Source organism: Mesocricetus auratus, unplaced genomic scaffold (assembly GCF_017639785.1).
Source record: "Mesocricetus auratus isolate SY011 unplaced genomic scaffold, BCM_Maur_2.0 Super-Scaffold_100707, whole genome shotgun sequence".
NCBI lineage: Eukaryota > Metazoa > Chordata > Mammalia > Rodentia > Cricetidae > Mesocricetus > Mesocricetus auratus.
Genome location: NW_024429269.1, coordinates 5,471,785 through 5,496,572, shown reverse-complemented (window position 1 = coordinate 5,496,572; position 24,788 = coordinate 5,471,785). Strand labels below are relative to the sequence as shown.

General features: G+C 40.1%; 1 protein-coding gene across 1 annotated transcript in view; it reads left to right on the top strand.

Moving 5' to 3' along the window:
• The window catches only part of Wdfy2 (WD repeat and FYVE domain containing 2), a 145,019-nt gene that overhangs the window by 55,044 nt on the left and 65,187 nt on the right, over window positions 1–24,788 (top strand). Inside the window, exon 3 of the mRNA XM_005075280.4 lies at window positions 11,255–11,328. Within this exon, the coding sequence (XP_005075337.1) occupies window positions 11,255–11,328 (74 nt within the window). The remainder of the gene's footprint in view (window positions 1–11,254; window positions 11,329–24,788) is intronic.

Here is a 24,788-nt window from a genome sequence, read left to right as displayed (position 1 = left end):
CCATAGGTATGTAGATTTATGTTTGGGTCTTTGATTCAATTCCGTTGGTCAGTGTGTCTATTTTATGTCATTACCATGTTGTTTTTATTACTGTAGCTCTGCAGTAATTTTGAAATCAGGAGTGATAAAACTCCCAGCATTTATTTTATTATTTGAGATTGTTTTAGCTATCATGTTTTTTCCTTTTCCTTTTTTTTTTGTGTGTGTTTATGTGTTTTTCATATGAAATCGAAGGTTGTCTTTTCAATTTCTGTCAATTATGATGGAATTTTGATGAGAGTTGCATTGAATATGTAGATTGCTTTTGGTAGGATGGCCATTTTTAAAGTATTAGGAGTTATAGGTATGTTTAAATTCTTTATTCATCTTGATTTAGTTTTGGTAGATTATATATGTAGAGAAACTCATCCATATTTTTTAAGTTTTTGAGTTTGGTGAAACACAGATTTTTTTCAAGAATATTATTTTCTGAATTTCCTTGGTGGTTGTTTCTGTGCCTCCCTTTTTATCTCTCATTGCATTAATTTAGATCTTCTCTCTCCTTCTCTTGGTGACTTGGGCATGGGTTCTATCTCATGGAGTGAGCTTTAAAGTCCAATCAGATACTGGTTGGCTCCCAAAAGCTTTGTGCCACCATTGTTCTAGCGTGTCTTGCAGGCAACACATTACTGTAGCGCAAAGGGATTGTGGCTGGCTTGGTGTTTAAGTTTTTCTTTTTTAGCATGCGGAGTACCTTCCTGTATCAAATATGCTAAAACAAAGCGGGGAAAGCTCTATATAGGCACCAGCTTAACTTCTCCATGCTAAATGAGTTGTGTGGGTATTGTGTTTACCAATTGGGCCTTGCTGTCTGCTTATGGAGAGCAACCTATTTGCCTTGGCAACAGCCTTGGGTCGTCTGGGGATTCCCATGGAATCTCTTTGGCCAACAACTCAATTAGATGTAATCCAATCCTGGAACTAGATGAATCATTTGGTGACAAGAGATGGCCAGTTGGGACTGAGTCTCCCCCATTATTTGGTGATTTCATTTAGATTGCCTTCATATATATATATATTTTAGGAAGCTTCTATTGTATAAGCTTTCCATACTACCCCTCAAATAATCCTTAATTTTATCTCTCTCTACCAGTATTCCCCTTTTCATCCACCCTTCTCCCGACTTGATCCTCTGGTTCCAGCTCCGTCCCTCCATCCATAACTATCTGTTCTATTTCTCTTTCCTAATAAGACTTATCTGTACCCTCTAGTTCCTTATTCTATACCTATCATGTGGTACTATGGATTGTATCCTGATTGTCATTGACTTAACAACTAATATTCACATGTAAGCACAAAGGATGGTATTGGCACAAAAACAGACATGTTGATCAATGAAATTGAAGACCCAGACATAGATCCACACACCTATGGACACCTGATTTTTTTTTCTTATAAAGTAGACAGGAACATACACCAGAAAAAAGATGGTGCTGGTCAAACTGAATGGCTGCATGTAGAAGAATGCAAATAAATCCATACATATCACCTTGTATATAACTCAACTCCAAATGGACCAAATTCTTCAACATAAAACCAGATACTCTTAACCTGATAGAAGAGAAAGTGGGGAATAACCTGAACTCATTGGCACAAAAAAGACTTTCTGAACATTAAACAGTTAGCACAAAGCACTAAGATGAACAATTAATAAATTGTTCTTCATAAAATTGAGAAGTTTCTGCATGGCAAAGGATACCATTATTCAGACAAAGCAGAAGCCTACAGCATGAGAGAAGATTTTTACCAACTACACACCCAATAGAGAGCAATTATCTAAAATATATAAGGAACTCAAAAAAGTAGATATCAAGAAAACAAATAACCCAATTAAAAATGGGGTACATGTATCAGATATATGACATTTAGAATTTCTACTAGGGGGATGGGTTGTTCTTTCCATAAACTGTGTTCTTTTTTATATTGAAAAAAATGGGGTACAAATCTAAACAGAAAATTATCAATAGAGGAATTTCAAACGCCTGAGAAACACTTAAAGAAATGTTTAGCAAGTCAGGCGGTGACACCTGTAATCCCAGTACTTAGGAGGCAGAGGCAGGTGGATCTCTGTGAGTTCAGCGCCAGCCTAGTCTATAGAGTGAGTTCCAGGACAGCCAGAGCTGTTACAAAGAAACCCTGTCTCAAAGAAAGAGAGAGAGAGAGAGAGAGAGAAATGTTTAGCATCCTTAGCCATCAGGGAAATGTAAATCAAAACTGCTTTGAGATTTTATCTTATCCCAGTCAGAATGACTAAGATCAATAGAACAAGTGACAGCTCAGACTGGCAAGGAGATGAAGTAAGGGGAACACTCATCCATTGCTGATGGGAGTACAAACTTGTGCAGCGACTATGAAAATCAATGCCACCATTCCTCATGAAGATGGGAATCAATCTACCTCAAGATCCAGCTCTACCACTCTTGGGCATATAGCCAAAGCATGCTTCATCCTACCACAAGGACACTTGCTCAACCATGTTCATTGCTGCTCTATTCATAATAGCCAGAAGTTGGAAATAACCTAGATGTCTCTCAACAGAAGAATGAATAAAGAAAATGTGATACATTTACACAATGGAGTGTTACTCAGCTATTAAAAAAAAAGACATCATGAAATTTGTAGGTAAACAGATAGAGCTAGAAAAAAAAATCATCCTGAGACCCAGAAAGACATCCATGGTATGTATTCACTTTTATGTGGATGTTAACTGTTAAGTCTATAAATTTTTTAACAAAACATTTCCTGTGCTTTTGGCTTGTGTTTCTTCCTCTTCCTCTGTACCTACGGTCCTTCTATAGTGTCCCTGATTTCTGTATGTTTTGTGTCTAGATTATTTGAGGGTAGGGATTTAACTTTTTCTTTGTCTGAGCTATCCATTTCTTCTACCTTGTCTTCAAGACATTAAGTTGTCTCTTCAGTATCTTGTACTCTCTTGTTGAGACTTATCTCTGAGGTTTTCTTTTCACTTCCAAAAGTTTTCATTTTCAATTTGGGTTTCCTTGATGATTCTATGTCTTTGTTAAATTATGCCTTCACCCTTTGAATTGTTTTCACTATTTCTTTCAACTGTTTTTTTATGGTCTCCATTAAAGCATTTATTCATATCCTCTCCAAGGTCCTTAAATATAATCACCATTGATACTTTGAAGTCCTTGTCTTGTGCTTTAGCTAAATTGCTTTTCTCAGGGCCTATTACTGCTGCTGCCTTCAGGAAAAGGTATGTTGTCTTGGCTTTCATTTACGTTTTTGCCCTGAGATCTAGGCAGCCAGAGTTATGGTCTTTGAAATTATGATGCTCTTGGCATAGATATCTGCTGTCTTCTTTGATGGGTGGGAGTTCTGTTCCTTGGTTGCTTTTGCCCACTCTGGGTCCTATCCTAGTGTGGCACTGATAGAGAGTGTTTCTGTAGGTGACCCGTTTTCATGAAGGACTGGAGATGGGTTAGAAGGGAAGGCTGGAAGGTGTGACAGGAAAGCACTAGGGGACCCTGGGTCTGCATCAAGAGGCAGAGTCCCCAGGGGAAGGAGAAGAGCTGGACATAGGGCTTTCTGAGGGCAGGCTGCAGCAGGACTAAGAGAATGTGTGGAGAGACCAGAGTGGAGGACAGGAAGGGTGGTAAAAGTTGCCTCCCTGAGTCCCAGCCTAGTGTGGCCACTGGAGCCCCTTGCAGAGAGTGGTTATGCAGGTCAGCAGGTATTACAAAGGAATGGAAATAGGCTAGAAATGCTGAAAGAACAGCAAGTGCTTATTAAGGATATAGTGATTTTCATTGATTTTCAAGTTATCTTTGAGACTTTTGATGACTCTAGAATTTTCTATTAAGTAAGTGGCAGCCACAAAGCTGACCTGATTTGTCAACCCATTTTCTACAAAGAAACTTTTTGGGATTCTGTGCTTTACCTGTTTTGGTTCTAGCAGACACAACTAGAGGACATAGGCCTACCATTTTAGCTTCCTCACTCTACTAACATGAACTATTAAGCTATGGTAGGAATGATGTTTTAGGAGCTTGGGGAAATAAGGAAAATTCTGATTTTTTTCTTCTCCCCTGACTTTAAGTGAAATAACCAGTCTTTTCTCTGGTGTTACCTGTTCATCAACTTGACACATAGCTACCAAGAGGAGGCAATGAATGGCTGTAACTAAACAGGGATTTATAGCTCCCCGTGTTGTGCAGAACAGGCAGCAGAAACACCTGGGCAGTATGACACAGGTGCTCAGTAAACACCTGTGGAATGATGGAATCTAAGAATAAATATGATTTCCCCAAGAGCATGGCTCTGCTTCTCTAAAGTAGTACATTGGCTTTGGGAAGTAAGACTGTTTAGTTATTTGTGCAGTCCTTGAAAGGGAGTTAAAATAGACCTTCCTTGATCCTTAGATGGTTTTCAGCATTGCCTGAACACTTATTGGAATTATGCTATTGTGTTCTCCCCAAAGTGACTGGCTCAGAATCAACATTTTAGTAAAATCTCCAGTCCATTTCAATGTATGTTAAAGCTGAGAATATGATCTTATAATATTATGGCTTATGAGTTGCTGAGCAATATTACATGTTTAAAAGAATCCAGATGCAGTCTCGTGCATACACAGTATTGATTTATAAATATGTAAATCATGTGAGTCAAACATTTATGACATGTCTACTATAATAGGACAATGATGGGTGCCAGGAATTTGCAGATGAAATTCATAGCAAGGTGATTCCTGAAATTTTTCATTCTTGGGTGCTTTCAGTATTGCGTACTGGTAAAAGAAAAAAACAAACAAAAGGCCATGTATTTGTATATATTCTTCACAGTTGTCAGTAATTAGCTTTCTTGTCATAATTAAACCCATTACATTGTATTATAATTTTAAAATAACTTGAAAAAACAGAATTTGGCTTTTATGTTCTAGGAATCTTACAAATTTAGGGCACATAGTAACTAACTGTTTAGCAAGTATTTCAGCTTTGTTCAACTTGAGAGTGAGAATCACATCACAGAAGGGAATAAGCCATACTTGGTCATAGAGAAGATATTGAATTAGTCTGCACACTTTCCTATTGAGTGTTAAAAAGAGAGAAAGAGATTAGTTAGTATTGTTCCTAGTTAATGGTTAAGTGCTCTTGGCTACAAAATGAGTGAAAAAGAAAGAGCACCAACTGAATGGCTATAGCACGTGTGCTACAGCACAGCTATGACCATGCTGCATATTTACACTGGTAAATAATAAGTCATCTTCCAGATGCGGAAAGCAGCTTCTTGACTTTGTCTTCTAGAATACTTTTCACATATGGTAATTGTTGTGTTTGGCAGGAGAGTAGATACTCTGTATCTTTAGTAAGAAGTTGAAGTTTAACACAGAAGCGGGCAGGAGGCATTGGGCGAGAAGAGCAGTGAAGGCTGAGTTTGATGCTGAGTGACTAGCAAGGCAGGGTGTGATAATGCGGTGTGACCTAGGGGGTTGACAAGCAAGCAAAGGAAATCCCAGCCACTGACTGTGCTAGTATCCCCATTCTTGTTTCTAAGCTGTCCCTTCACCTGGAGGAAGGAAGCCAAGAGATCAGCCTTAAGGAGTCTCTTGTAATTAAGATTTTTTTTTCTGAATTAATCTGGCTTTTCCAGGACTTCAACACTTTGAGCAGGAAATGCTGGTTTTGGTCCTGGTAAGGTCCTAGAACTGGCAACAGGCATTTGTGCGTGGAGATGCAGTAGGAGCTGATGGCAGAAAAGGAAGGAAGAGCCAGGCAGAGGACTTTCTGACTCCTGAGGGGACAGAAGCCCAGATGGTGGTACTGGAAGCTTCCTTCCTCATCCTCCTAGCCCACCCAGAATGCTGGCAGGGCTCTGCCTGTGAGGTCAATCAAGACAAGCCCTCTTTGCCTGCCAGCTACACCCACATGTGCTTATGTTTCCCTGGCTGTAGCTGCAAGTCTGTGGCTACCCTGCCTGTCACACTCTCCTGGATCTTTGTGACCTTTAAAGGGAAAGGCTGACTCATGGTCCTATTGGTGTCACTGTAGTGTTGAGCTGAACATGGTTGGGAGGAGTGAAGCCATGGAAAGAGGGAAAGCAGAAAAGAATCGTTTATCCTCCAATCTTTAGTTTCTTTGGACAGTTTGTCCAACTAATGTTAAACATTGCTTCTGACTACATGCAATTTCCAGAGGATTTGGAGGTAACTGTAGTGGGTGGTTCCTTCCTGATGCTTACACTGGGCGAAGAAGGCAGGTTCTGCCCACATTTCATTGAGGATTACAGTTTCAGTAGTAGTGTGAAAAGGACCTGGTCACTGGTGTTCCCTGAAGAAAGTCTAGTTAAACTGCTCTCAACCGAATTTTTCATATGTCTGTGCTGGGAATTGAACCCAGGGCCATGTGCCTGCCTACTAAACACACTCTATTACTGAGTTACACCCCAGTGCCTCTGTAGAGAATTTAGGGTGATTACGGCCATAAACAGTTTTCTTGTAAACAAGCTGATATTGTGGGCAAAAGAGAAATTGGAGCAAATATTCTTCCACTCCCCGCCTGGAGACCCATGCTATTGCTGCTAACTGTTGTGGCAGTGCCAGCTTACAGGCTGTTACCCAGGTTTGTTAACTGTAGAGGGACCTTCCTCAGGGCCCAGGACTGAGATTTCATTGCAGCCATCCGTGGTTCTAGGCTCCTAATGGGTATGATTTCAACTACTGCATTCTCATTATACTGCAGACAAAATAGCACAGGAAAGTCCCAGATATCCATGGTTGATATATTTCAGAGTTACTTTACTAACTAGTTTTGTCACTCAAGGTTTTAAGACAAATGCGGGAAGGTATTTGAAATATCAGCTGGGTAGCAGGTGGTGGAGAAGGTTGTGTGAGAGGATAGGGTATCACAGTTGGGCCCTTGGTGCCAACTTCTCCTTTGGGAATAGAGAACAGGTAAACTCCCTTGGCTGCCAGAGTTATAGTAACTAGAAGGTTGAGGGTTGAATCCTCAGGCTGGGACATGAGATGACTGGAGGCCATTGTGGGATCTCTTTTCAGGCCAGGCAGGTGGAAGTTACCTTAGCTCCTGAGTATTTATGAATTTGTCCCTTTTCCCCAAAGATAATTACACTAATACAAAGATTGACACATCGTACAAATCACTGAAATAGCTTGTTTTGTCACCTCCCCAGCTCTTGGTTGTGAGGTTGTGGTCAGGCCACACAGATTTTACACGGGTACAGCCACCGAACCATTTGCTCAGCTAACAAACGTAGGAACTCGAGCCCTTACTGATTTTGAACCATCTGTTTTCCAACATGAAATCAAGGCCTCATTGAGAGAGAGCCTGACTGCAGTGGGTGGCAAAAGCCTTCACCTAGGCTTTGAGCTATGTACCTGTAACCCTTCTGTATAAATGCCTTTATTCACTGTGCCTTTGTTTACACGAACATCAATGTGAAATTCTCTGTGGATATTTTTTAAGGGAGTAAGAGACAGTTTATTGTGGAGCCTTTTGAGTGACCATAGCTCAGGAACATAGATTTAGGTTACCCCAAATTCTATGTTCTATTGTGGAAGAAGTTCCATGAAATTTTATAGTTCCGCAGAAATAAGCCAAGTTTAAAATACATTGCTGGGTACATCAGAGGGGCAGGTACAGTGAGATGGAGAAGCTTTTCTATAGACCCAAGATGCTATCTGAAGCTTTTGGGTTGATGAAAGCTAGTGGTCAGCTAAGTTAGAGGCAAAAAAGATTTTTATTTATTAATCATGGGGTGTTGGTTCCTACACAGAGAAGGGCAAGGAATGGATATCCCAGGGACTAAAACTAGCCCAAGATAAAGAGTCACTGTTGTCCATCTGCCCCATACACTTTTAAATTAGTAAAGATAAATATTGTTTAATTTTTAAATACTGGATAGTTATACTATAGGACATTTTAGATAATAATTAAGTCAAGAAACACCAGTATTTAAGGTATAAACCATCATGGATATTGTTGGTACCAGAGATTGATATCCTTTTATAATTTACATAAGAAGAGTGAACTCAAATCTTTGGATATTTCTACTTAAAATAAATGGAATTAAAGTTTAAATTAGAAACTATTTTTTTGTTTTAGCCAAATTACACTGGATAATAAGAATATGTGTATGTGTGTGTTTATAAAGACTGGAAAATTTTGACTCTTTCAAACATTAGTTGTTGTTTGTTTTTGTTTATTGAAGCAGGGTTTCTTTTGTGTAGCCTTGGGCTGTCCTGGAACTCAAGACTAGGCTGGTCTCAAACTCACAGAGATCCGACTGCCTCTACTTTCAGAGTGCTGGGAATGAAGGTGTGTGTCACCGCCACCTAGCACAAACATTAGTTTTGCATAATGTGGGGCTTAGGGTAAGCAAATAGTCATATCAAAAAGGTGAGATGAAATGAAAGGACATAATATCTTCATATGTAATTCTCATTTGAAATATACCAGATAGAATACTAGATGTCATAGTAATTTTTAAAATCTAATCACAAAATATTTAAGAAGCATAGGCAGGTAATTGTTTAGTTTCTCAGAGTATTCTATTGTCAGTGGCATTGAAGATAAGTACATCTAGAATATTCCAAGTCCACATGAATGTGTTCTCAGATGATGTGAGTGAGTTAGGAGTGCCCAGACAGTTGTGAGCTTTATCCTCCCTGAAGTGAGTTAGGAGTAGTCATGAGCTTAAATCAGAAAGGAGTCTTTGAGATGATGTTCTTTTCTTTTAGTTGATGAAATCATCTGGGGTTTATCCTTTGAAAAAATCTCTAATTTGGAACATTAGTTTTCATAGATAAAAGTAGGGAGAATCTGAAAGCTGGAGGGGAACCATCATCAGATTAGATTGTATTACATTAATTTATATATATATACATATATATACCACTTTGAAGAAATCACTCAAATTTTATGTCACCTATTATAAAACAAGTTCAAAATTTATATGACTATATATTAGAAACTGTTTTGGAAGGAAACCCTTATCTAAATTTTTGAATTCAACATTCAAATTTATAGCTTAATGAAATCTTATAACTCTAACAAATATTGTTTTATATAAACAATTAGCATTTTAAGGTTTTTGAAACATTGAATATACTTTAAGATATTATATGTATTTTAATTGAACATGCCCAAAACTAATAATCATTTTAGCATACAACAAACATGAATTTAAAAAAAAAGGAAGTGAAGTGGCCATAGTTTGTTTAAAAAATCTTTCTGAAATAAATAACATGGAAACAAAAAGCATACAAGAACAATTATGATAGACATATGATACAATTACATAAAATTAGGTGCATTCAGTTCAGAAAAGAAAAGGGAAGAAAGTTTATCTCTATTTCTTTTAAGATGAGAGAAAGTATTATTAATACAAAGGATCAAAAGGTAAAGGTAGTCATTATAGACTTAAGATTCTCTGTCTCTAAATGACTGAGGGAGCTGTTATTTTATTGTGGCCCCAACCTACATTGTAGGAGTGAATTTGGAGGTCAAAACCTGTGCCAAGTCAAAATTAAAAGAATCAAAAGTGGGAAGCAGAAAAGGCAGTGTATGTGGTTACACTGAGAGGGGGTGGGGGCAAAGAGATCCAGTAAAGCCATCTTTAGGGTCCTGAAGTAAGATCAAAGTTTAGTTAGAGGGCCAAGGATGTGCACACACTCTAAGCAGTCTGGTCAAAGTGTGGTCGTGTCCACTGCTGTCTGATATATTTTATTTTAACTCTCATCCTGTAAGGTGGTTTGACATGTTCTTAGTACTGTATACAAGAGGTACAGTAAAGAAACCCCCCAAATGGCTGTTCAGTTGCAGGGCTCCAGTTCAATGAGGGACCCTTGTCCAGGCTATAATGCAGAGAGAAGTAGAGGATGACAGCGAGCCATTTTAATTGGATATCCCAAATGACCTCTGGATGTACGTACACAAGCACACCCGTCTGCACACTCATTTAACACACAGACGTACACACACTCACTCTAATAAAATAAGATGATGAATTTGGCAGTTCTGTTTTTTATAAGGGAGTGGGAAAAATACTATCATTCTGCTAAAGGAACACAGCAATAAAATGACTCCTGATGACATATTGCTATAACCATAGGTGAGTGCAGCTCTCACCTTCCACTAGAGAAGCTTCTTCTTGCAGTAGATGGCAGTTAATACAGAGAGCCACAAGTGGACAGCATTCAGAGAGTGAGGGACTTTAAAAGGATGCTTTTTATTCTTAATACCGCCACACCATGAAATAACTCCTACACGAGTTTCCTGGGGCCTCTGTAAGAAAGTACCATAAAGGGAGTCACTTCAGCAGCTGGACTGTCTGGAGACTGAGATCTTAGGGGTCCTGCACAACTTTGGCTCCTTCTGAGGGCTGTGAGGGAGCCTGAGCTTTGCTACTTACTCTTTGGCTTCTGGTGGCTTCCTGGTCTCAGCCTTAGCTCTGGTGCACCCTCACACCCTGTTCTTGCTGTGTGCGTGTCTGTGTCTGAATTCTGCTCTTCCAAAGCCATCAGTGATGCTGAAGATATCAGTGATGCTGAATAAGGGATTCTCCCTACTTCAGCATGCTGCATCTTTGCTAATTAAACCACAATTCATTTACAAATAAAACCACCATGTTCTTACCACCATAGATTTATATGTTTTATTTTCATTTAAATCAGGGTCTTTCTTTACTTCATGCAAAGAAAATGACCCCACAGTTATTTTCAACTAGCAACTTCCAGTATACCTCTTGAACACTCAGAGTGTTCATTTGCCCCACATAAATTCTGAACTGATACACTTTTCTGCACTGGTGTGTGTATTTGAATGCCTAGCAGTAGAGGTTAAACTCTGTTTTCTCTCCATCTCAGAAAACATTGCTTTCTCCTGTTTAAATTGCGATTTGAGTGGGATTAAGAGAGTACTGGTCAATGGTTTATACAGCACAAAGTAGAGTCAGTCTTCTAGACAAGCAAATTTAGATCTAGTATGACCAGCACAAGCCAAAAGTACAGGACATGCTATGTTTGAGAATGTCTTACTTATATATTCATTAAAAGGCAACTTAAAAACTAGGTGTTTAGTCTCAAAATTACTGCTTTTACTTCGTTGTGAGCATGGTTGAAATGAACTATTTCAGGAGATGATGGGGTAACCTAGCCACACACTTAGCTCATTAGACACCCCTAAATCGATGAGAATCATTGTTTTGTTAATTTCATCAACATGTTCATTTCTTTCAGCTCCATGTTCATGCATGTCTTTTAACCCGGAAACAAGAAGACTGTCCATAGGTCTAGACAATGGTACAATCTCAGTAAGTACAAATAAGTAAGATTTCCAGTTGAAATACTTGCCCTCTTATGGAGTGTTATGAACTGCGATAACAAGTTACCTAATAGTTTTTTCAAGTAAACAGCCATTTTCTGGCTAAGTTAGTGCATGGAGCATAGTAAGTTATGGTGAGGGGGAGGCTCTGTGTAGGGAGAGGCTCTTATGTGCTGTGGCTCAGCGCGCCCTGCTGCTTTGCTGGTTGCTAGGCTATGGGCGTTAGCAGGCCCACACTGTAGCTGTGTGTATCTGCATCAGTGAGAGGGATGGAGATCACGAACTTGATGTACTGAACTTGGACCGGCTGCGTCATCTGGGTGTTAGCAACAGACATACAAGGGAAATGCTTTCTCTTCCATCTGCACATCTCATCTTCTGTTTTGATACTCTGTGTTCTCTTGACTTTTTCTTGTTTCAACTCACTTGTAATGTGAATAAAATGCTATAAACTTGAATGGGTTTGTTAAGAAAGTACAGATCAAAATTTTAGATATAGATCCAGATAAATATTAGATCTGTTGGTTATAGGTCTTAAGAGACCTGAAGTGCTTAGGGGTTGGAAGTTTAAGTTTTAGCTTTGTCGTCTTACTTACTGACTTTTGTCTAGTATATTGACTCATAGCAAGTGTGATCTGGCCATTTCTATATTGAATAAATTATCCAAGCCAGGTGTGGTGGCACATACCTTTAATCCCAGCACTTGAAACAGAGGTAGGCAGATCTCTGAGTTCAAGGCCAACCTGGTCCACAGAACAAATTCCAGTACAGCAAGGGCTATATAGAGAAACCCTGTTTTGAAAAAAAGAAATAAAACAAAACAAAAATTATCCAGTGGCCTGGGTGAGAGAAGCTCTGCTTTGGCACTTGTGAACTAAAAGATCCTACACTAAATGCTGTGAACCTTGTAACCCTGGGTACTGGGCAAAGCCTGGAAGATGGAAGATATTGTGATTAAGCCCAGCATGGGTGACATAGCAAGATACACTAGAGAAGGGGGTGAGGAGGAGGAGAGGAGAAAATAGAAAAGATGGGGAGAAGGGGAGTGGAATGTTGGCAGAACTGGGGATGGAAAAAGAAGTACTTGCCCTGTATGCTACTTCACTGTGGTATGGAACATCAAAGAATCTAAGAACCTGTCTTTCCAGGTAGTTGAAGACTACAAGATCATATTTTACTTAATAGCTTGACTTAAAATTTATATATAATAGAATCTAAACCTCTGTCTGCAGTCTTACCTCAGCACTTGTAATTGTTGGAGGTGTGTTTGGATACTTCCTAATCTCAAAGTAGTTGTTTACCTGCCTTTAATAGTATTACTAAACCTAAATCAGCTTATCAACAATATTTATGGGACTCCTCTAATGTCCATGACTTGGTAGGATTTTCAAATTGCATTTGTAGTTCTGTAAACTGCTCCTTAGAGAAGCAGAGATTATATACTGATCCTTGTTCACTTTAAGGAGAGCCACTTTTTAAAGGAGGGGTGTGTATAGGGTAAATTTATTTTAATATTTGTTATTCTTATCTTACATGTATAAATATTTTGCTTACATATGTGTATGTTCATCACATGTGTGCCTGATACCTTCAGAGCCAGAAGAGAGCATCAAATTCCTTTATAGGAGGTTGTGAGCCAAGCTCCATGTGTTGCCCCACCAGTGTAGAGAAGAGATTTTTTTCCATCTATTTCCATACCACTGAACTGGTTTTTCTCCGCCTACAGGGTCCCACAGCCACTTAACCATTCTGAGACATAATATCAGTTACGATTATCTAGCAAATGACTTAGGCTTCATATTGGCTAGCTCTCTCTTAATTATTAACCCATCATTATTAATTTGTGTATCTTCCACATGGTCTTGTCTTATCAGAGAATGTCTGGGCGTCTTACCTCCCCAATGGCTAAATTCTGCCTGTCCACTGGTTCAACAGCTTTATTCATCAACCAATAAGAGCAACAGATATTTACAGCATATAGAAAGACATCCCCCATCATCTCCCCTTTTCTGTCGAAATAAAAAATTATATATAGCAAAAGTCATCAAGCAAGAATTATAGTTACAATATTTAGTTCATTAACATTTGGCAAAATTTAAAGAAAATATTCTATCAACTATCCTGTCTTTGTGACTCTACAGTTTTATATGTAACTTATCTTTTATCATAGCCAAGGAGAACCATGACCATAACTATCTGTCTTCAACTCTATCAAAGACCCCAGGAAGATAATATGTAAACTCTAGAACTGACAGAGGACAGTCACCCAAAGTTCCTCTGTAATGTTGGGACATCCCTCTTTAGCTTATAGGTCCAGAATGTCTGGCAGACTTTTTGATGAAGCAAGAACCTTGAAGGACCATCCTGTCCCTTAGCAAGTTCAGCAGTCACTTTTCTCTGTAGCCTGCTCATCCAATTTGCAGTGTGCTGTCAAGCAGTCCAGGCAAGAGCAGTTTCTTGTCCAAATGGCTATCCTTGTCACATTGAAACTAACTCCATAATGAATTTCACTGATGCCCATCATCTTCTCTGATGTAATTGGTTTTTCCAGGAACAAATGTGCCTCATTGTCATGAAAAACCCTAAGTTAACAAATCATTTTAAATGAATATTCTTTAGGTCTTTGAAAGGTTTGAAAAATATCTATCCATCTGAAATATGTCTCTATATGCCTAGAAAAACTAATTAAAATGATTATAAGTTTTGACTATTAAGATGACCATATATAATCTGTATTTTTAATTATACATTACCCTTTAAAATGAACTGTATAAACACAATACATAAACAAGAATAGAAAGTATACATATAATAAAACTGACCTTAAATTTGTATTGGTAAACCAAAATCCATACCAATGTTAAAATTTACTTCTATATCACACCAGTTCATCCAATTATGTATGGAACAATCGCTGTCTTTGGAAAGTATTGTATCTGTGTTACAAATGAGTGGTTCTGTGTACTTTTAAAATCAGTATAAATGGTTAATTGGCATGGACAAATGGATAGATGTAGCTGTGTGTTCTATAGAAGAGGGGAAACTATGGAATCATTAGTCCTCTTAGTAAGTGGATCTTCCTGGTAATGGGATCATCAGTCAGGGAAGGGGCTCTTCTGCTTCTCTGGCTTTTTATTACAATGTCAAGATGCTAAACTACCTTCCTCTAAAGGACTGAGGGTGTTGGCTTATGCGAGAACTTCCTTAAAAGTGCCTCCTTTGTCTCATTGAGGAAACTCAACTGCCCAGCCTACTGATTCACTTTTGAAGCCTAATAAATCTCTCATGTATTAGAGGAAGCTATATTGAGAGACCAGCATGTTTAAGGTTCTGGCTTCTCGTCTCTGTAATAATAGATTCCTTGCTTTAAAAAAATGCTTAGAATCTCACTAGTTTAGTAGTTTACTCTAGACAGAAGAAATCCATTTCTGAGACTGTGTGTCCTCTGTTCCTTGAACATCAAATGCATTTTAAGAAGAAATAATGATTAAATTATAAAACCAAGGGAAGGATAAACCCAGAAAGTAAATCCTTATTTTACTAAGCTGATCCCATTATCACTGCACAGTGGGTCAGAGATGAAGAATGAAAAACAAAGACCCTTTAACCACTGTACCCGGACTGGGCAGGAGACAAGCAGCAAGCGACGTAGGAATGCTTGAGAGACATTAGCAGAGGGAAGGCTTGGGGCAGTTCTGAAGCAGAAGGGAAAGACAGAAGCATCACTTGGTTGTGTGAGGTAGGGCAGGGAAAGCGTTTTCTTCTTTCTGCTAAAGTGATGATAGTCTGAGAGAAGTTGCAGGTGGGGAGGCTCTGTTTTCTCCTGGTCCTCTCACTCTTTGTTTTATTATAGCCCAGACGACCCCAGGCTACAAAGCTCTAACCATTGTTTAAGATGTTGTTCAGACATTATATTTTACATTTAATTTATATGTTATTTCATGCAAATTGTTTCTGAATCCCAATAATTAAAATTAATCACCTACAGTGCTTAGTAGGTTTGCTGTGTTGTTGCCTACTTCATTTTTGTTTCATTAAGTAGTTTCTAAAAAATCTGCCTCTTCTATTAAAGAATTGAGTATTAAGGATTTGACTGGTCTTTTAAAAATGTTTTATTCTTTGATAACATCATTAAATGTGTTTTGATATTATTCATCCCCCAATCCCCATTGGTCCCAGAACCTCTCCTACCTCCCTATCTATCCAGTTTCACTGCCCCCCCAATTATCATCAAGTCCAGTTTGTGTAGGCTGATTGTTCCTGGGCATGGGGCCTGCTCTGGAATGTGCTTAAGATAACAGGTATGATATCATTAAAAAAAGTGACCTTCCCTTTCCTAGCAGCAATCAAATGTCAATAGGTCCTCAGCTAGAGAGTGGGACATCATGCCACCTTCCCTCTATATATACATATGAGAATATACATATTCGTAGATGTTCATTCTATCAGTTCTGTTTCTCTAGAGGATCTTCACTAACACACCCCTTCAAATATGGCAGGAAGTATTCCTGTGGGGAGAGGGAATCTTCTTTTATATCAGGGTTCTAGTTCCTTGACATAGACTAACTATTCAACCTCAGTCCAAGGCTTGCACAATATTCACTAATCCTCAGTCCTCAATGGTTGATTTCTCTTCAAACATTTTTTTTGTTTAATTGTATGCCTTAATACCCAGCTCCCATCAAGTCTATACCATGACCTCAGTCCATCACCCTCATTCTTTTGTGACCTCTGTGCCTGTCAACATCAGAATTACTACTTACTGCTACACACACATCACACACCACACAACTCTCTCTCTCTCTCTCTCTCTCTCTCTCTCTCTCTCTCTCTCTCTCTCTCTCTCTCTCTCTCTCTCTCTCTCTCTCTGTTTTTAAGTGTGAATGTGTTTCAATTCAATTCACCACAGAGGTTAGGTACCTAGTAAGGGACCAGAGGGAGTGGGGGAATCTTCCAAGGAAAGGGAAATTGAGGATAGTGTTCTAAAAAGATAAAGGGGAAGCTAGAACAGGAAGATTAAGTGGGGGAGAAGGATGGGGGCTGGTTAAAGGAGGGATGTGTGGAGGAAAATAACACTGAAGGTCTTGAGTAGATGCTTCCTGTAGTAGTCAGGACTCTCTAGAGGAATGGAACGGATAGAAAGTATATATGTGTGTGAATATATATATATATATATGTATATATATATGTGAATTTATTAACATAGCTTTTAAGTTATGATTCAACTGTTCCAATAATAGTTTTCTCCCTGTGGATGGTCCAAGAATCAGTAGTTGTTCAGTCCACGAGGCTGGGCGTCTTAGTTGGTCTTCAGAATACACAGGAATCCTGAAGAAGTAGGCTCTAATGGCAGTGAAGGAATGGGCTTGCCAGCAAGAGCAAGGGAAAGCAGGCCAAAAGCAAGCACTTTCTTTTGTTTTTTTAATTTAAATTAGAAACAATCTTATTTTATATATCAGTCTCAGTTCCCTTTCCCTCCCATCCTCCCATGTCCCCCACTAACCTACATCCCATCCCTTTTCTGCTCCATAGGAAGGGTGAGGCCTTCCATGGGGGTTCATCAAAGTTTGTCACATCATTTGGGGCAGGTCCGAGGCCCTCCCCTGTGTGTCTAGGCTGAGATAGTATCCCTCTATGGGAAATGGGCTCCCAATGTCCATTTGTGCACTAGGGATAAATACTGTTCCATTACCAGAGGCACCAGAGACTGCCCAGGCTTCCTAACTGACACCCACATTCAGGGGGCCTGGTTCTGATCTACACTGGTTTCCAAGCTGTCAGTTTGGGGTCCATGAGCTCCCCCTTGTTCAGCCGTGCCTGTGGGTTTCCCCAGCCTGGTCTTGACCCCTTTGCTCATTATTCCTCCCTCTCTACAACTGGATTCCAGGAGTTTGGCTCACTGTTTAGCTGTGGATGTCTGTTTCTGCTTCAATCAGCCACTGGATGAAGGCTCTAGGATGGCATATAAGGTAGCCATCAATCTCATTATCAGGGAAGGGCATTTAAGGTAGCCTCTCCACTATTGCTTAAATTCTTAGTTGGGGTCATCCTTGTATATATCTCTGGACATTTCCCTGGTGCCAGATTTCTCTTTAAACCTATAATGGCTCCCTCTATTATGGTATTTCTTTTCTTGCTCTCCTCTATTCTTCTCTGACTCAATCTTCCTGGTCCCTCATATCTTCCTCTCCATTCCTCTTCTCCCCTTCTCTTTCTTTCTCCTAACTCGCCTCCCCCCACTCCCAATTTGGTCAGGAGATCTTGTCCCTTTCCCCTTCTCCAGGGGACCATGTATGTCTCTCTCAGGGTCCTCCCTGTTTCCTGGCTTCTCTGGAAGTGTGGAGTGTAGGCTGGCAATCCTTTGCTCTATGTCTAATATCCCTATATGAGGGAGTACATACCATGTTTGTCTTTTTATGACTAGGTTACCTCACTCAGGATGGTTTCTTCTAGTTCCATTCATTTGATTTGCCTGAGAATTTCAAGATTCCTTTTTTTTTTCTACGCTGAGTAATACTCCATTGTGTAAATGTGCCACATTTTGTTTATCCATTCTTCAGTTGAGGGTCATCTAGGCTGCTTCCAGGTTCTGGCTATTACAAATAATGCTCCTGTGAACATAGTTGAACAGATGTCCTTGCTGTATGAATGGAGCAAGCACTTTCTTCTTCCATGTCAGTGGTTCTCAACTTGCTAATGCTGTGACCTTTAATATGGTTCCTTATGTTATGGTGATCCCCAACCATAAAATTATTTTCCTTGCTACTTTATAACTGTCATTTTGCTACTGTTATGAATCATAATGTAAATATCTGTTTTTCCCCCAGTGGTCTTTTGGGGTTGTGACCCACAGGTTGACAACCACTGTTCCATGCTCTTTATACAGGATGACAGCAGAAGGTGTGATCCAGATTTAAGGTGGATCTTCCCACCTCAAAAGATCCAGATTTGGGGCATGTCTTCCCTCTTCAAATGATTCAGTCAATAGAAATCCCTCACAGGTATATCCAGCCCTTGGGTTTTAGTTAATTTCAGTGTCAACACAGAGATAGTTTCTATTCAAGGACTTTTCACTAATCCTACTAAATAATGGTTATAGAATAGTTTGATACATACATGCATATATATATGTGTGTGTGTGTGTACCTTTATAAAAATATATCTTCACCAAACTGTTACAAAGTCAACATTTTTTGTCAAGATAAATTCATGTCTTTAAAGAGTTTTAAAACAAGTCCTGTTTTTAAAAGTACATGTTTTAAGAATTATAGTTATTTATGTATTTATTTTGTGGGGATGTTTGCTCCCCAGTGGGAGTTTGGAGATCAGTTGACACCTTGAGGGAGTTAGTTCTTTCTTTCTACTGTATGGTGTCCTGGGGCTCAAACTCAAATTATTAGTCTTGGCAGCAAGTTCCTTTATTCCCTAAGCTGTCTCTCTGTCCCTCAAACAAGTTCTCAAAGCAATATAAAAGTTTCAGTGGAACCAGGTGTGGTGTCATGCACCTGTAATCACAACACTTGGGAAATGGAAGCAGTATTATAATCAGTAGTTCAGGGTTACCCTTGTCTACATAGTGAATTAGAGACCAGCCTTGGCTCTATATGATCTATCTCAAAAACCAACAAAACCAACACCTCTGAAGTTCAATCGTGTGTGTGTGTGTGTGTGTGTGTGTGTGTGTGTGTGTGTGTGTGTTAGAGGAAGTTCGGCTCAGACAAGAAGAAAGAATTCAAATATATTATTGTTTTTGCTGTGTAAAAATAAATGTAATTGATCATATATGACTTGTTGTTCCTATATGTGTGTCTGTTTGTACATATATGTATGTGTATACCTGCAAATGTATACCTTTGTGTATGGTGATCAGAGGTTAAGGTTGCATGTCTTTCTCAGTCATTCTCCGCCTTATGTTTTGAGACAGGGTACCTCTCTAAACCTGGAGCTCGCCACTTAGACAAGACTGACTGGCAAGCAAGCCCCAGGGACCCTCTTGTCTCTGCCTCTCTAGTGCTGGGATTTTAAGTGTGCCTTAACACCTGCCCCCTCTTTTAATTGTGGGCATTGGTATCAAACCCTAGTTTGATCTATCCTCATTCTTGCATGTCAAACACTAACTGTGCCATCCCCCCAGTCTTACCATATTCTTACTGCATACATTTTTATTAGTCGATGTGGGTTAAGGAAGTAAAGGAATAAGAACTAGAAATTTATTGAATATGTCTCCTGTATAAGACAATAAACATTGCCACCCTGCTTCATCCCTGCTTCCTGTTAGCCCTGAGGTGTGGGTAAGTATTCCTCATGTATCAGATGAAGAAGAGAAGGAAGGCTGGAATGTTTACATGTTTTACCCAGGTAAAAAGCAGCCGGCATCATGGGGAGTCTGTTCGTACATGGGCTTAGGAGTCATGCTCTCAGTTTGTGAGTCTGTCTCCTTCCGAGGCTGTGAAAGCAGATAGTGTCTGCTTCCACTTGTGTTGAAACAGTTCCTTGGACCACCATGGTGTTTTGCCTCATGTGAGGTGAAAAAAAGAGAAAGGCTTTGATCTTATCTCACAGGACATGAAAATTGAGTTCCACACTGTGCCATCAGTGTTAATGTGCTCTTGGTTGACACATGAGTTGGTCATGTGTTTACATGATTAGCTTGAGCCTATAGATGCACACCTAGACTCTACATCTTGGCGTCCTCAGACTTGTATTAAGCTGTCAAGTAGAAAAACCTAGGTAAGATTGGGGTTTAACTCAGCAAGAAGGTACTCTTCAACGAATTCGAAGCAGAGAAGGCGGGAAGGAGGCAGGGCAGCACGAAGGGACACCGGGTACAGTAAGTGGAAATAGAATGTGCCCTTGACAGTCTGAGGAACTTGAAGCATATTTTTATCTTATACGGTTGGAAATTTTACAAACTTTTGTCTTCTTGCATACGCTGTTCTGCAGGGATTCATATTTTGCAAATTACATGAACAGCTTCATGAAAATGTCACTGTTGACTTCTGTTTCATTAGTGGTATTCTTCAGGTGCCCTAGCCTGATGTGTCACATGATGGAGCTCACTCACGGTGGTGTGTGTTTTTACAGAATCCCCCAGAGACAGAATTTGTTTTCCGGTAGCAGAAGATACCCAGGTGCACTCTCGTGAACCCTCAGACACTTTAAGGGAAAAGATTGTAGTTACCTTAGGAAAAGGGTATTTCTTTTTCAAGTAAAAGAGAAAAATGATGCCTTTGAAAATAACAATATTTAGCATCCCTTTGAAAGGATCTGGGCATCTTTAGAGATATCGTCATCCCCCAAGGCCAGTGTCTCACTGTACTGAGATGTGCAGGACAGTGCACTATTTGTTGTGACCCAGATGTGCAGCGGTCCCTTGTCTGCATCTGCTTCTGCAATTTCAGTTACCCACAGACAGCTGAGGTCTGAAACAGTAAGGAGAAATTCCATAAATAAATGATACCTAAGTTTAAGTAATTGTTCTTAGTTATAACCATTAATCTCTTATTGCACTTAACTTATAAATTAAACTCTATCATAAGTACATATAGGAAACAAAACAGTAATACAGGGTTCCAAACCAAACAATCTCATAGGCATTTATTGTTGGATGTAGAAGGCAGGCATCCCTTATAGATGTGAAAGAGGACTGACTATCCCTGTGGGAGCAAGATGAATCCTTACCAGGTATTACTCCAGGTATTGATACCTACCCTGTTAACTTTCCTAGGGCTGCCACAACAAAGCATCATGAATTGGATGGCTTAAAACAACAGAATTCATGTTCTTAGTCTCAGAAACTAGACACAGAGATCAAGATGTTAGCTAGGCTGTGCTCATTCTGAAGCTGGCAAGGGAGGCTCCTTTCTTGCTTTTCCCTAATCTCTAGGAGTAACTGGCAGTGCTCCATGCTCTGTGGCTTGTACATTCATCACTCTTGCACTAACTTGAGTCCTTATGTCATTTCCCATCTGTGTATTGACCTTATAGGATGCCAGTCACTGGGCTTAGCAACCACGAATCCAGTGTGGCCTCATCTTAACTTGTCACATCTTCAAATCTTAACCTATCACATCTTAACGTACTCTGCTTCTAAATAAGGCCATACTCTGAGACTCCAGATAGTTGTGAATTTGGATGCTGTTATTCAACCCAGCTCATCTGCAGTGTTCTCTTACAGTGTTCTTACAAAGTTGGTTGAATGAAGTGTGATTTAGGAAGAAATAGCCAAAGATGTTAAAATTCCTCCTGGAGAGAGAAAGATCAGAATTGGAAAGAACATTCTTCTGCAACTAATACTATCCTCTTCTCAATAAGTGGCCCATTGGGTAGGTTACAGATCATGACAGTGTGACTGAGCTGGCCTCCCTGACCATGTTGTTCCGGAAGATTTCTTCTTACCATAAGGGCAGTCCAACTACTAGGAGTTGTGTACAGTGTTCACTGGGGCATTGGGGGCATTTTCCCAAAACTTACATGTTTATTAGTCATTGTTTTTAAGAGCGGAGGGAAGAATTTAGACATTTATCCTAACAAGATGCTTTGAGTAGATTTTTATTATTAAGTGCTTGCTTTGGATTATAATGAGCCTACATGACTACACCCCATACCACCACACCTATATGTGAGGTCATGCTGTGTGGTAATGACTGGCAGCCTGAGGCAAGTATTTCAGCTGTGTCAAGTATACATCAGTCCCTGACCACTGAAGGAGTCCTTTGAACTCTTCTCCTTCTAGCTTACTCACAGCGCTGCTCTAGCTGGCAGGTTTTGCACTTCTAGAGTTGAGGCTGCTTTCTGAGATTTCTAGTTTGACTCCATCTAGGAACAAAACCTTAATTGTAAAAGCCAAAGTCTTGTGTTCACAGAAATGTGGAACTGGGCCCTTCAGGGCCTTCCTTCAGAACAGTCACTCTTGCAGTTACTGGCACTACCTGATGGCAATTACATCATCACAGCTCCTTCCAGGACAAGTCATTGTGAGGGCTGGTGAGATGTCTCAGCTAGTAAGGACTCTTGGTCACCTATCATAATGACCTGAGTTTGATTCCTGAGGCCTACATGGTGGAAGAGAACTGATAAGAGAAGTTGTCTCTGATGGAAAAACATGGCACACCCATGCATCCATGCATGCATGTGCACAATTGCCCCCCCATAAATGAATAAATAAACACCATTTCCGAGGGTTTTGTTGTTTTTATTTTCGAGACTTTGTTTCTCTGTGAAACAGTTCTGGCTCTCATGTTACTCACTCTGTAGACCAGGCTGACCTCAAACTCACAGAGATCTGTCTGCCTCTGCCTCCCAAGTGCTGAGATTAAACGTGTGGGACACCACTGCCTGGCTTTTTTGTTTTTTTAAACATTTAGAGTCATTGGGCTTTGGTGGTGCAAGCTCTTCCTAACATAAAGGTAGTTGTGTTCTTCTGCCCTTGTCCTGAGTTGCACTGAACTTAACATAGGTATTGGAGCTACACTTGAGAGGAAATAATTCTAAGGCACTGACATGACATTGACTCTCTGTTGGTTGATACAGTTAATTCCCTAAAGGGGATTTTTATCAAAGAAAACTGTGGTGGTTATTGTACCTTTGGCATTTGTGTGGTTGGTGGACTTTTCTGGAACCCCTCAGGACCAAACCTGTCCTCCCTAATGTTGTCATTGCCTGTGTAATGCCTGTGTGCCTGTGTCTTGTTGTAAATTTTGGTGGAGCAGTAGTGAGTGGATTCAATACCACCAATTTCTTTGACCTGAGATTACTTTCTGGTACCTATGTTGTAATTGTGGATTTTTATGTGTTTGAGTTTTGGGGGGGACAAGATCTCACCATATTTCTGAGTTTGGCCTCAAAGTCTTGATCCCCCCACCTCAAACTCCTGAATGTTGGGCCACCATTCCACCTTGTAGCTGTGGATTTTCAGAAGACCTTGTTTGAAACAGATTTTCATGTAATCCAGCCTGGCCTTGAACTTTCTCTGCTTTTGAAGATGGCTTTGAACTCCTGTGTCTGCCTCCTGAGTGCCAGGATTACAGGCATGTATGACCAACCAACACCTGGCTTAGAAGACCTTCTTGACCCAGTTTTAAGACCAATTCTGTAGCATTAGTACAGGAGCACCTGGATTGTCTTGTGAATTAGGTTGGAAGGAGACCCCCATAGTGTTCAGGATGGGCTAAAATCATTTACATATGTGCAGGAGTTGTGTTGGCCAGTCACACCTGTGTTTCAGAAAGGCAAATGATAAGTAGATGGCCCAGTACTGTCTCCTGTTCGTATTAAGACTCTGTACCCTAATGATTCTTCCTCCCTTGGTTCCTTCCCATTGGCTTGGAGATTTTCAAGCTTCTTAGAAACAAGAACTGAAACATTGTAACTCTCAGCTCCTTCCCTCCTTACAATCTCACTTCTCAAAAAAGTTCTTTACAGTCACCATAGTATAGTTCCTCATTTGGAACTTGTTTTAGTTAGGGTTTCTATCCCTGTAATGAAACACCATGACAAGAAAAGCAAGTTGGGGAGGAAAGGGTTTATTTGGCCTACACGTGCACTTTGTATTCCATCATTGAAGGAAATCAGGACAGGAACTCAAAACAGGTCAGGAACCTGGAGGCAGGAGCTGATGTAGAAGCCATGAAGGAGTGCTGCTTACTGGCTTGTTCCTATGGCTCTCAGTCTGCTTTCTTACAGAACGGAGACCACCAGCCCAGGGATGGTACTGCCCACAATGGGCTGAGTTCTCCCCTCTCAATCACTAATCAAAATGCCCTTCTGGCTTTTCTACAGCTCTACCTTATGATGTGTTTTCTCAGTTGAGGTTCCCCCTCTCAGATGACTTTAGCTCATGTCAAGTTGATATAAAACCATCTAGCACAGAGCTCAAACCACTACATTCAGTCTTCCAGGCCCATCAGCCTGCCGAGGTTACTGACTGATGCAGAAAGCCCATGTGGACTTACCCACAGTGTGTTTGACCTTTGCAGCAGTGCTGGCTGCTTCTCCAAAACCTGCTCTGTCGGGTCCTGCTTTCTCGTGCTTGAGCTCCCTACAGTATGTAGCATTACTCATGGTTTCGGCAATGGCATCTTTTTTTCTTATATTTTGCTTTTGTAAGTATTTACCTGAATGTATGCCTATGCACCATGTGTGTACAGTGCCTATGGAGGCTAGAAGTTGGTGTTGGATCTCTTGAGACTGAAATTGCAGACAGTTATAAGTGGCCATTTGGGTGCTGGGAACTAAACCCAGGTCCTCTGGATAAACAACTAGTGCTCTTAACCACTGAGCCATCTTTCCAGCCCTCAGCAGTGGCCTGTTTGCACAAAGGATTTTGCTGGCTTTCTCCTGTTCTCCAGCTCTTTCCATCCTTGGTTGTTCTTTAGCCAGCTCTGGTCCAGGGCTGGAGTTAGTCCACATTTGTTTTAGACCTTGGTTCTTTTCTCTCTGTACAGTCTC